Source organism: Lepus europaeus, chromosome 9, assembly GCF_033115175.1.
Source record: "Lepus europaeus isolate LE1 chromosome 9, mLepTim1.pri, whole genome shotgun sequence".
Classification (NCBI taxonomy): Eukaryota; Metazoa; Chordata; class Mammalia; order Lagomorpha; family Leporidae; genus Lepus; species Lepus europaeus.
The window spans coordinates 31,126,218-31,139,752 of NC_084835.1; the positions used below are offsets into that span (position 1 = coordinate 31,126,218).

The following is a 13,535-nucleotide window of genomic DNA, read 5'->3' on the forward strand; positions in this document are numbered from 1 at the left end:
GCCATCGGATCAGCGCAGCGCGCCAGCCATTGGAGGGTGAACCAACGGCAAAGGAAGACCTTTCTCTCTGTCTCTCTCTCTCACTGTCCACTCTGCCTGTCAAAAAAAAAAAAAAAAAAAAAAAAAAGACCTCATCAGTTTGTACCCACACAGAAACACAAAGTGTAAAAATACTGTTTCAGTACTAGTTATAGCATCACTTCACATTAGACAACACATTAAGGACAGATCACATTAAGGACAGATCCCACATGGGATGTAAGTACACAGTGACTTCTGTTGCTGACTTAACAATTTGACACTCCTGTTCATGGCGTCAGTAATCTCCCTAGGCTCTAGTCATGAGTTGTCAGGGCTATGGAAGCCTTTAGAGTTCGCTGACTTTGATCTTATTCCGATAGGGTCATAGTCAAAGTGGAAGTTCTCTCCTCCCTTCGGAGAAAGGTACCTCCTTCTTTGATGGCCCTGTTCTTTCCACTGGGATCTCACTCACAAAGATCATTCATTTAGGTCTTTTTTTTTTTTTCCATGATATCTTGGCTTTCCATGCCTACTATACTCTGATGGGCTCTTCAGCCAGATCCCAATGCCTTGAGGGCTGATTCTGAGGCCAGAGTGTTGTTTAGGACATCTGCCATTCTATGAGTCTGCTGTGTATCCCGCTTCCCATGTTGGATCTTTCTCTCCCTTTTTGATTCTATCAGTTAGTATTAGCAGACACTTGTCTTGTTTGTGTGATCCCTTTGATTCTTAGACCTATCAGAGCCATCTGAATTGATCTTCTGTATATAAAGAGAATTGGAAATGAAAAAAAACAACCTGGTGTTAAATTGGAAATGGCATAGAAAATTAATTAATTTTAAAAAATATTGTGTAGGATCTCTGTCTTTAATGTGCTGTACATTGTTATTTAATGCTATAATTAGTACTCCAATGGTAGTTTTTTCACTTTATGTTGCTAGATGGGCAAACTGTTGAAATCTTTACCTAATATATACTAAACTGATCTTCTGTATATAAAGAGAATTGAAAATGAATCTTTACGTGAATGGAAGGGGAAAGGGAGTGGGAAAGGGGAGGGTTGCGGGCGGGAGGGAAGTTATGGGAGGGGGGAAGCCATTGTAACCCATAAGCTGTACTTTGGAAATTTATATTCATTAAATAAAAGTTTAATAAAAAAATAAAAAAAATAAAAAAAAGATCAAGTATGAAAAATGTGTTCAGGGCTGGCGCTGTGGCGTAGCAGGTAAAGCCACTGCCTGTGGTGCTGGCACCCAATATGGGTGCTGGTTTGAGTCCTGGCTGCTCCGATTGCATCCAGCTCCCTGCTATGGCCTGGGAAAGCAGTCAAAGATGGCCGGGCATTTGGGCCCCTGCACCCACATGGGAGACTGCGAAGAAGAGCTCCTGCTTCAGATCGGTGCACCTCCAGCCATTGCAGCCAACTGAGGAGTAAACCAGTAGATGGAAGACCTCTCTTTCTCTCTCTGCCTCTACTTCTCTGTCTGTAACTCTTTCAAATACATAAATAAATCTTTAAAAAAAAGAAACAGAAAAACGTGCTAACCATTGGTAAGCATAAAGACAAACCAAGCAGCATGAAAGTCACGTTATCAATGTAACCATAAGAGATAATTTTAAAACCTCATATCACTCATAAAACATGCTAAGTAACACTAAACAAGTAAAAGCAAATGCTTTTACAAAATAAAAATTCTGTCTCATAAGTATTGTAGAAGCAATTTTAAATCTACCTAAAAATGATATATTAAGCCCATATACTATAAACTTTTACTGAGCAAAGTCATTTGCACAAGCTTTACTTTCCCTGCGCTGAGAGCAGTACTCCCCCGAGAGCACTTACCTCCATCACTTCTTGCTTCTCATCTGCTGCAAAAATGTTAGGTACTTCCCCGGTATTGAGCACACTGTCAATATCCTCAAGAAAAGCTTCTTCTTTGATCTGAGTGTCGGTGATGAGAAAGACTGTCTTCTGGCCCTTCATGCCCACATTCTTTAACAGACCCTGAGAACGAAAATATACCTCTGAGCAGAATGTAGTAGACACGTGCTGGTGGTGTTTTCCTTCCCTGTCCTCTTATTTTAGTAAGAACACCTTGCTTTTAGTGCAGTGCTTCCTTCCACTTCTGGTGGGGTTGGCAGACAAGGTCTCCAACTCCCTCACTTGCTAGCTGGGAGACCCACACTGGTCAGAATGCCCACAGTGGCCCACACATCATCACTGACTTAGGGGAAGGTATGTGATTTAAGCAGGGCCCAGTCACTGCCTTGCTTCAGGGACTGAGGTAGTCATAGAAACACAGATTTCTTACCATTCTGAGATGCAAGATGTAAAGGCCAGTAATTTTTTTCTGTATTTTAAAAGATTTTTTTCAACTTTTATTTAATAAATATAAATTTCCAAAGTATAACTTTTGAATTATAGCAGCTTTTCCCCCCATAACCTCCCTCCCACCCGCAACCATCGCATCTCCCACTCCTTCTCCCATCCCATTCTTCATCAAGATTCATTTTCAATTACCTTTATATACAGAAGATCAACTTAGTATATGCTAAGTAAAGATTTCAACAGACTGCACCCACACAGACACACAAAGTATAAAACACTGTTTGAGTAGTAGTTTTACAGTTAATTTGCATAGTACAACACATTAAGGGCAGAGGTCCTACACGGGGAGCAGGTGCACAGTGACTCCCGTTGTTGATTTAACAATTGGCACTCTTATTTATGACGTCAGTAATCACCCAAGGCTCTTGTCATGAGCTGCCAAGGCTATGGAAGAGGTGTATAAATTTACAGCTAGACCAAATTTATTCAGAGAAAATAAATTCATAGTGGTAGGTGACCAACTGCCCGCATGCACATGATGGAACATGTGGCACAAGGCCTCAACCCCCAGGGGCTGGGCCTTTTTATATTTTTAGGAGGGCTAGGGATGCGGGGGAGTAGGAGGTAGCAGGCGGAAGGGAATTCCTAGAACTGGTCTTTCAGGTAGCTGTGGAGGGTGGGGTATGAAGGCAATAGGGTGTGAGACCCAAATGAAATTCAAGGGCAAGGCATACCTTACAATGTTTATCTTTTTGTTAATGAGCAAGAATGGCTGAGGCTTGTGTCTTTGTTCCATCAGACATAATCTGAACCCCTAAATCCAGCCACATCAAAGGTCTATCTCTAGACACTATGGTTTTGTAACTCTTTAGCTTAAACTAACTTAAGTAGATTTTTTTGTTTGTTTTTGTCAACTGCAACCAAAATTCTCCATTAATTTACATATATACAGACTCAGTAATATACAGGAGCTGACTTGTTTAGGTTTCTTTAAACCAACTGTTAGGGGGCCGGTGCTTTGGCACAGCGGCTTAACGCCCTGGCCTAAAGTGCTGGCATCCTGTATGGGCGCCAGTTCGAGACCCAACTGCTCCACTTTCGATCCAGCTCTCTGCTATGGCCTAGGAAAACAGCAGAAGATGGCTCAAGTCCTTGGGCCCCTGCACCCACATGGGGGACCCAGAAGAAGCTCCTGGCTCCTGGCTTCGGGTCGGCGCAGCTCCGGCCATTGCGGCCAATTGGGGAGTGAACCATCAGATGGAAGACCTCTCTCTCTCTCTGCCTCTCCTCTCTCTGTGTAACCCTGACTTCCAAATAAATAAATGAATCTTTAAAAAAAAAAATCATTAAATTTTCAGGAACTTGCGAGCAGGTTGTTAAACACAGCCAGAATTAAAAATGAAATTATGTAAGTAAAGGCAGTGGGGGCAGTTAAGTTGCCACGTGGGATGCCATATCCCGTACTGAAGTGCTGAGTTTAAGTCCTGGCTCCGCTTCTGATTTCAGCTTCCTGTTAACGTACACCCTAGAAGGCAGCAGGTGATGGCTCAAGTACTTGGATCCTTGCTACCCATTTGGGTGATCCAGATTAAATTCCTGGCTCTTTGCTTTGGGCTGGCCCAGCTACTGCTGTTGTGGACACTTGGAGAGTGAACCCATGGATGAGAAGATCTCCCTCTGTCTCTGTCCCTCTGCCTTTCAAATAAATATAAATAAATTGTATGAATTTATCATTAATAAAACATAAATACATAGAAATAAAATCTAATATAATACTTAAATCTCATCACATCCTATTTTATTATACTATTATCTACACTCTAGGAGTTATTTAAATCTATTGTATCTATACACTAAAATACCAAGTAACAGTATTCCATTCACAGTTCTCAACTGTTTTAAGCGACATCACGTTGACAGCTTTAACTGAGTAATGGTGGGAATTTTTAACACCACGGGAATTGCTAAGTGCTATGAATCAGAGGTCTCCCTCACTGCCAGCCTCAGAAAGCTGGTAGTTACACATTTGTCAGCATAAACTGGATATAGTTCATAGTGAAAATAGATTTAGCACTTCTCCAATTTTTTAAACTAAAATCAAAATTCTTCTTTTGCTGTAATTTTTTAAAAAGATTTATTTTATTTATTTGAAAAGCAGAGTTAGAAAAGGAGAGAGGGAGAGGGAGAGGGGAAGAGAGGCAGAGGGAGGGAGAGAGAAAGAGAAAGGAGAGACTCTTCCATCTACTGGTTCTCTCCCCAAATGGCTGTAACAACTGAGCCTAGGCTGAAGCCAGTAGCTTCTTTCAGATCTACACACGTACAGGGGACCAGTGACTTGGACCATCTGCTGCTGTCCCAGGCATGTGAAGTAGCTCACATATGGGATGCTGGCACTGAAGGTGGCAGCTTAACCCACTATTCCCCAGTGCCAGCCCCAAAATTATACGTTCAAAATTTACAAAATCCCACAAAACTTTGCCATTTTCCTACTAAAGCCAACTTTCAACATGTAGGCTGTTTAAGTGCTAAAAATAATTTTCTATCACCAAAACTAGGGAAGATAGCTCTAAAGAAATAGTACATTTATAATCATGTCAACATTATAATTATTAATATTGTATCAAAACAGACAAAAATACAGTATAAAAACATTTAATTTACTGCGATGAACACCATGATACTTGGAAGTCATTTGGACATACAGTGTATGATACTGTTCCCAAATAGGAAAGGGATGGACCATTTTCAAAATGCTAATTACGGCTGGCGCCGCAGCTCACTAGGCTAATCCTCCGCCTGCAGTGCCAGCACCCCGGGTTCTAGTCCCGGTTGGGGCACCAGATTCTGTCCCGGTTGCTCCTCTTCCAGGCCAGCTCTCTGCTGTGGCCAGGGAAGGCATTGGAGGATGGCCCAAGTGCTTGGGTCCCTGCACCCGCATGGGAGACCAGGAGGAAGCACCTGGCTCCTGGCTTCAGATTGGTGCAGCGTGCCAGCCATGGCGGCCATTTAAAAAAATTGCTAATTACACACCAGGCATGTTACAAAGACTGTTACGTAAATTATATAAACTTACTGTATCTGTCTACTAAGTGAGTGGTATTAGCGAAATTTTACAAATGTACAATTTAGGAAGTGATATTAGCAAGATGATACACCAGGAAGACACCAAATTAGTAACAAAGTTTCCTTTGTGAGAACTCTAGGAACTAGCTAAGGGCTGCAGTGCCCAGGAGAGAACATAAAGAATTTAATCGGTTGTACTGAGAAGGGTTAGGGAGCATTTAACATTTTTCTCAACTCAGCCTCTCCCCTAAATTGTTAGTGTGTTGAGATTGGGAGAATACGACCCAATCCTCCCCCAGGGTACGGGCAGAGATGAACTTGAGTTCAACATTCTAACTTGTCTGCCGGCTGTCTCATCTGGCTTGAAGGACACACAAAACAAAGGGCATAATTTGAATACCAGGTTGGAAGCCATGAAAACGAGGTGACAGGCAGGCACCAGGGGGAGCAAGAGACTAAAGGCACACACATACAACAGAAACAGAAACTAAAATGTCCGGTGAATAAACCAAGGAAGATAAGACAGTTAAGAAGCACTCATATATATGAGAGAATAACAGTGCATAACAACCCCAAAGATGACACATCTCTACGAACAGTCCGAGATACTGGCGCTGCAGGATGAACCGAATGCTGGGTTAAGGCGCCTGATGCTGATGCTCATTGGAAAATGATATGAGAGTCCCAGAAGTTCTAGGTCAGGTTGACTGGTTTGACACTTTCCTGCAATACAGTCTGTTGTCGATACCAAGAGAAGTAGGTTTTTCCAAATGCCCAAACACCAACAAAAAATCAAAAGGCAAGCAAAATCAAAAACAAACAAAACAAAACAACAACAACAAAAACCACACAAATAAACACAGGGAAAAAGTCCAATCAAAGGAGCAAAATAAAGTTTTAGAAATTAACCACAGGGGCCAGTGCTGTGGCGTAATGGGTGAAGCCACCGCCTGCAGTGCCAGCAACCCATATGGGTGCCAGTTCAAGTCCCGGCTGCTCTACTTCCAATCCAGCTCTCCCCTGGGGCCTGGGAAAACAGTAGAAGATGACCCAAGTCCTTGGGCCCCTGCACCTACATGGGAGACCCGGAAGAATCTCCTGGCTTCAGACTGGCACAGTTCCAGCCATTGTGGCCAATTGGAGAGTGAAGTAGTGGATGGAAGACCTCTCTCTATCTCTCTTTCTGCCTCTCCTTCTTTTTCTGTGTAATTCTGACTTCCAAATAAATAAATAAATATATATATTTTTTTAAAAAAGAAATTAACCATAAAGAAACACAGATCTATGGGCTGCCTGACACAGAATTTTTAAATAACTACCTTAAAGATGCCCAATGAGCTAAGGGGGGAGTCCAGTCTGTTATAGACAGATAGACATTCATGAGCTAAAGGATAGCATCAACAAATAGATAAAAAAGTATAAAATGTAATTACATAGAAATTCTGGAGCTGAAAACAGAGTAACTGAAAATTAAGTAGAAATTCTCGAGCTAAAAGTTCCCTAGAGTGGTTTACCATTAGACATGATTAGAAAGAACAGATTCAGCATTTGAAAATGAGTCACTTGAACATTTGAAATCACTGAGTCAGAAGAGCAAAAATAAAAACAGTGAAGAAGGGGCCAGCACCGTGGCGTAGCTGGTAAAGCAGCCTGCAATGCTGGCATCCCATATGGGCACCAGTTTGGGTCCTGGCTGCTCCACTTTCAATCCAGCCCTCTGCAATGGCCTCAAAAAGTAGTAGAAGATCGCCCAAGTTCTTAGGCCCCTGCACCCATGTAGGAGACCTGGAAGAAACTCCTGGCTCCTAGTTTTGGATCAGTGCAGCTTTGGCCACTGTAGCCATCTCTCTCTCTCTCTCTCTCTCTCTCTCTCTCTCTCTCTCTCTGTGTGTGTGTGTGTGTGTGTGTGTCTCCTCTGTCTGTGTAACTCTGACTTTCAAAATAAATAAATAAATCTTTAAAATAAAAAAAGAAATGAAGAAAACTTAAGATAGCCTAAAGCACTCATGGAATGCCATCAAGTGAACTACTATATACATTGGAGGACATCAAGGATGAGAACAGAAAGAAGGGACAGAAAATTTATTTGAAGTCACAATGGCCAAAAGCTCTCTAAATCAGAGGAAAGAAATGGGCATTAAAATTCTAAGAAGCGGCCGGCGCCGTGGCTCACTTGGCTAATCCTCTGCCTGTAGCAGCGGCAACCCAGGTTCTAGTCCCAGTTGGAGCGCCAGGTACTAGTCCTGGTTGCTCCTCTTCCAGTCCAGCTGTCTACTGTGGCCCAGGAGGGCAGTGGAGGATGGCCCAAGTGCTTGGGTTCCTGCACCTGCATGGGAGACCAGGAGGAATTACCTGGCTCCTGGCTTCGGATCAGCGCAGCGCTGGCCGTAGCAGCCATTAGGGGAGTAAACCAACGGAAGGAAGACCTTTCTCTCTGTCTCTCACTGTCTATAACTCTCTCTCTGTCTCTCTAACTCTGCCTAAGAAAAAAAAAATTCTAAGAATCTCAGTGAATTTCGATTAGAATAAACTACAGACAAATACTGAGATGCACTGCAACCAAACTATTAAGTCAAAGGCATATAGAGAATCTAGAAAGCAGTAAGAGAAAAGCAATTTGTCCTATACTATGGAGCTCTCATAAGATTATTGGTGAACTTTTCAACAGAAACCTACAGACCAGAAGAGAGTAGGGTAATGTATTCAAAGTCCTGGGAGGTAAAGCAGTCAGTTAAGAATCTTGTACCTGAAAAAACTGCCCTTCAAAAATAAATGAGGAGTTGAGGATTTTCCAGAAAAACCCTAAGATCATTCATTATCACTAGATCTGCCCTGATAGTGTAGCTAAAGGGTGAGTTATAGACCAGATGGATCTAACAGACATTTACAAAACATTTTATCCAACAGCGGCCAAATACACATTTTTTGAAGTATATGTAAGATTTTGTAGGACAAACCAAAAATCAAGCCATAGAACAAGTCTAAACAATTAAAAAAATCAAAATCATTTCATGTATCTCTCATGACTACAATGGAATAAAACAGAAACCAACAACCCGGGGCCAGCGCTGTGACACAGCATCCTATATGGGCAGCAGTCCTAGCTGATCCTCTCCTGATCCAGCTCTCTGATTATGGCCTGGGAGGGCAGTGGAGGATGGCCAGGTACTTGGGCCCCTGCATCCGCATGGGGGACCTGGAGAAAGATCCTGGCTCTTGGCTTCAGACTGGCTCAGCTTCCGCCGTTGGGGAGTGAACCAGCAAAGGGGACCTTTTTCTCTGTTTTTCCCTCTGTCTGTGGTTCTACCTCTCAAATAAATGAATATAATCTTTTTAAAAAATTTTTTTTAAAAAGAAATCAACAATCAAAGATACGTTATGAGTTACACAAATACATGCAGACTGCACAATACATCTTTGAATAAACAATGGGTTGGGGCCTGTGCTGTGGTGCAGTGGGTTAAGCTGCCACCAGCAGTGCCAGTATCCCATATAAGCACAGATTTGAGTCCCAAATGCTACACTTCTGATTCAGCTCCCTGCTAATGCACCTGGGAAAGCAGCAGAAGATGGCCCGAGTCTTTGGGCCCCTGCACCCATGTGGGGGACTCAGAGGAAGCTCCTAGCACCTGGCTTTGGCCTGGCCCAGCCCCAGCCATTGCAGCCATATGGGGATTGAACCAGTGGATGGAAGCCCTCTGTCTCTCCTTCTCTAACTCTGCCTTTCAAATAAATAAATAAATCTTTAAAATAATAATAATAAATAGGTCACTGAGAATATGAAAAGTGAAACTTAAATTTTTTTAACAAATGATAACATATCAAAGTTTACATTATCAAAATTTATGGAATACAGCAAAAGCAGTACTAAGAGAGAAGTTTATAGCAATAAGCACCTATGTAAAAAATTAAATATCAACTAAAAATAGCCTAACAATATATCCCAAACCTCTAGAAAATCAGGGAAAAGCCAAACCCAAAGTTAGTAGAAGCAAAGAAGTAACAAACATCAGAGCAGAAATAAATGAGATAGAAGTGAAAGTAAATATGTAAGATCAATCAAATGCAAAGTTTGGGTTTTGAAAAGATAAACAAAATTGATAAATCTTTATCTAGACTATTGAAGAAAATAAGAAAATAAGAGCAAATATTGAAACAAGTAAAATTGAAGATGAAAAAGGGGATACTACCACTAATACCACAGAAACAAAGAATCAGTATGGATTATTATAAACAACAATGTCCCTACAAACTGGAAACTCTAGAAGGAATGGACAAACTCTGGACACATTTAACTTACTAAAACTGAACCGTGAAGACAAAAAAAAATCTCTGAACAGAATAGTAAGTAGTCATGAGATTGAATACATTAAAAAAAATCTCTTGAAGAAAAACCCAGGGGCTGGCACTATGGCGTAGCAGGTACAGCCTGCAGTGCCAGCATCCCATATGGGCGCCTGTTCAAGTCCCAGCTGCTCCACTTCCTAGCTCTCTGCTATGGCCTGGGAAAGCAGTACAAGATGGCTCAAGTCCCTGGGCCCCTGCACCCATGTGGGAGACCCAGAAGAAGCTCCTGGCTCTTGGCTTCGGATTGGCACAGATCCAGCCATTGTGGCCATCTGGGGAGTGAACCAGTGAATGGAAGACTGACTCTCTCTCTCTCTCTCTCTCTCTCTCTCTCTCTCCCCTTCCCTGTAACTCTGCCTTTCAAATAAATAAATAAATCTTAAAAAAATATAACTGTGATACATAAATTTACTTATAATTCTAAAAGATAAAAGCATACACACAGAAAAACGATAAATCTATGGTAATGGGTATGTAAAATATAAACATGAAGTTTGTGATATCAATAGCATTGAGGGGTAGAATTTTTGAATGCAACTGAAGTTGTTACTAATTCAGAAGAGATTACTGTAACATTAAATTATTTATGTAACAGCAGTGGTGACTGCCAAGATGATACATGATAAACACAAAATGAGAAGGGAATCGAAGCATACAGCCATCCAAAAAATCAACAAAGCACAAAAAAAAAGGCAGTAAGAGAAACTATGAGGAATAAAAAAAGGCACAAAACACACCAAAACAAAAATTAAAATGGCAATAATAAATCCTTCTTGATCTATCAGTAATTACTTCAAAAGTAGATGAATTAAACTACCCATTCAAGATATGGAATACTGAAGTGATTTTTAAAAAACTGATTTTAACAATATGCTGTCTACAAGAAACTCACTTAGATCTAAGGGTACATTTAGACTGAAAGAGTACAGATGGAAAAAGATATTCCATGCAAATGGTAACTAAAGAGACATGACTATACCGCTATCAGACAAAATAGGCTTTAAGTAAAAAATGGTCACAAAACATTGAAGGACAGCATAGATTAGCACAAAGGTCAATTCACCATGAAGATACAGCAGTAAGTATTTACGCTGCAGCCCTCAGACTCCCTAAAATAAATGAAGCAAGCTTTACACAATCAACGGGAGAAGTAGATAGCTACACAGCATTAGTAAAAGACTTTGATATACCACTTTTAAGAGGGGACAGAACACCATGCAGATGAGCAATCAGGAACCAGAAGACTTGACACCACCACAGACCAACTGGATCTAACAGGCATTTACAGAAAACTTCATTCAACAACAGCCAAACATACTGCACATGAAACATTCCCTATGATAGATCACATGATAGATCAGAAAACAAGTCAACCAATTTAAAAACACTGAAATTATAGCAAGTATCTTTTCCAACCACAACAGAACAAAACTAAAAATAAATATGAGATGGAAAATTGGAAAATCCACAAATTTATGGGAACTGAACAACATGCTTTTAAATAACCAGGAGGACAAAGAAGAAATCACAAGGGAAATTACAAAATATCATCAGAGAAATGAAAACAGAAGTAAAACATACCAAAATATACGCGATCCAGCAAAAGCTGTGCTAAGAACGTTTACAGCTATAATCAGTGAGGTTAAAAAAGAAAAAAAAAATTTCAAACCAACAACCTAACTTTAGACCACAAAGAATTATAAACATTAGAGCAGAGATAAGTAAAATAGAGGATAGAAAATCAATTGAAAAATCAATGAAAGTAAGTTTAATAAAAAAGAACATTGATAAAATCTTAGCTAGATTTAAAAAAAGGGTAGAAATTTCAAATAATTAAAATCAGACTGAAAAAGAGGAAACAACAAGAATCCTTTCTATTGGGAGATAATAAATCCTTTTTACTTATTCATAACATATGAGAATGTTAGAATTGTTCACCGACAAATTGGATAACCTAGGAGAAATCAGTTAAGTGCCTAGAAACTAAAGTACAGAAAGATTTGGTTATATGCCCAAAATAACATAGCTACCAATTTAGGAAAAGCAGGAATTAAAACTGAACTGAGTTACTCCAAAGTCCATGTTCTTGCCCCTGTGAAATAGGATTGAAAGTATAGTGCTTTCTAAGCCATTATTTTGGTAGTAAACGCATCAAAAATTTCCCTCTAAAGTATGATCAGAAACAGAAATAAGTACAATTTTTTATTTCACATCTATGTAGACCTCTCTAGTATCAGCCTGGAATCTACCATTTCCAAATAGCCAAGAAAAGCCCATTTCTCTACGTGAACTTTCAGGGTGTAAAACTATAGTGTGCAACAGTCAGTGAAAGTGAAAGAAGTCCAACAATTCTCCCTTCTTTGCTTCACTATGGATCATCTCTACTGGGGACTGCAAACCACTAGGCACATGGGGATAAAGCCCCAAGTATGTCCTCCACTATTCTACAGGTTTCTGAGACAACAAAAAGCAGCTCTGAACAATCTATTCAGATGCTGTAAAGACAACATCAGTGACACACTCTTCCTCCTCCTCGTTATCATCATCAGGTTCATATTACACCACCTGCTGAAAAATCATACATGTATCTGACCCAAGTCCTCCCTGAACGAGAACCAAGATCACTCAGCAGCAGTAGTGCTAATGGTGCGGTAGTCAAGACTTGAGCTGGAAGGCCTCGTTCTGTTGCATAACGCTTTATTCCTCATTGGTAAAACACAGAGGCAACCACACCTGCCGCCCACTTTGCTGTAGCTATCAAATGAGGGAACTCCGGGAGGTAAAGAAGTCCACGCACTGCTCAGCACACACAAGAAATACTCTACGGATAGTATTAGCATGATCATCAGCACCAGTAGATTCAGTTCACAGCAACGCAGACAACTGGCTCTCTTCTCACAGGTAAAAGAATATGCTGTTACAATGATAAACATTGGATTTCTCCATAATCTCACCTTTATATCATCTCTCCACTCATTCATACCATAGCTCTTGGAAATTTCTGGCTGGAAAATCTGCATTCTTGCCATGGATGTAGCCAGACGAGTTAAAGATTGACGGCCACTGCCTCCAAGGCCAACGAGCAAAGCATTTCCACCCGACTGCTTCAGAATTCGGCATATTCTTGATAAATGCTCCAAAACATACCTACCACAAAAATAACAACCTTATACATTACAAGACAAATGTAGATACATGTAACTATAGTTCACTTTTCTAGAAGGATGTGACTGCTGCCCCATTTGTTATTATCTCAATTTTAGAGAGCTTATCATTAAAAAGTTGTGATTTTTTTAAAGTAATTACATTAGGATCATTTGATATAGAGGAAAACTAACCAAAAGTTCAAATTCAAGAAATTTAATATACAAGATATGCAAATAAAATGAAATCTTAACCACTCATACTAGCAACATATCACTCTTTTTATGAAATCACTTCTTAGATTTCAGTATTAGAATTTCTATGTGAGAAATAGAAAATCACTTATCTACAATGTAACAAATTCAGAAAAGTCACTTATTAGCATAATAAATTTAAACCCACAATGAGACACCATCCCATTCTCCTTAGACTAGAAAAACTTCCAAAGTCTGGCAATCCTAATGGTTGACAAATATGAAGAATAATGGGAGCTCTTAATATTAAAAGCTATCTTGGCAAAACTTAGTAACTGAAGATGCTCATGTCATGACACAATAATCGCAGTTCTAGGAATATAGCCTAGAGAAATTACGACACACGTACCCAAGGAGACATGCACATCAATACTCAA

At 40.3% G+C, this 13,535-nt stretch overlaps 1 protein-coding gene across 1 annotated transcript in view; it reads right to left on the reverse strand.

Annotated features, from left to right (window-relative positions):
• The window catches only part of DNAH12 (dynein axonemal heavy chain 12), a 215,349-nt gene that overhangs the window by 87,199 nt on the left and 114,615 nt on the right, over positions 1-13,535 (reverse strand). The window contains exons 42-43 of the mRNA XM_062200177.1: positions 12,715-12,907; positions 1,865-2,026 (exon numbers count right to left, since the gene is read on the reverse strand). Coding sequence (XP_062056161.1) covers positions 1,865-2,026; positions 12,715-12,907 — 355 coding nt within the window. The remainder of the gene's footprint in view (positions 1-1,864; positions 2,027-12,714; positions 12,908-13,535) is intronic.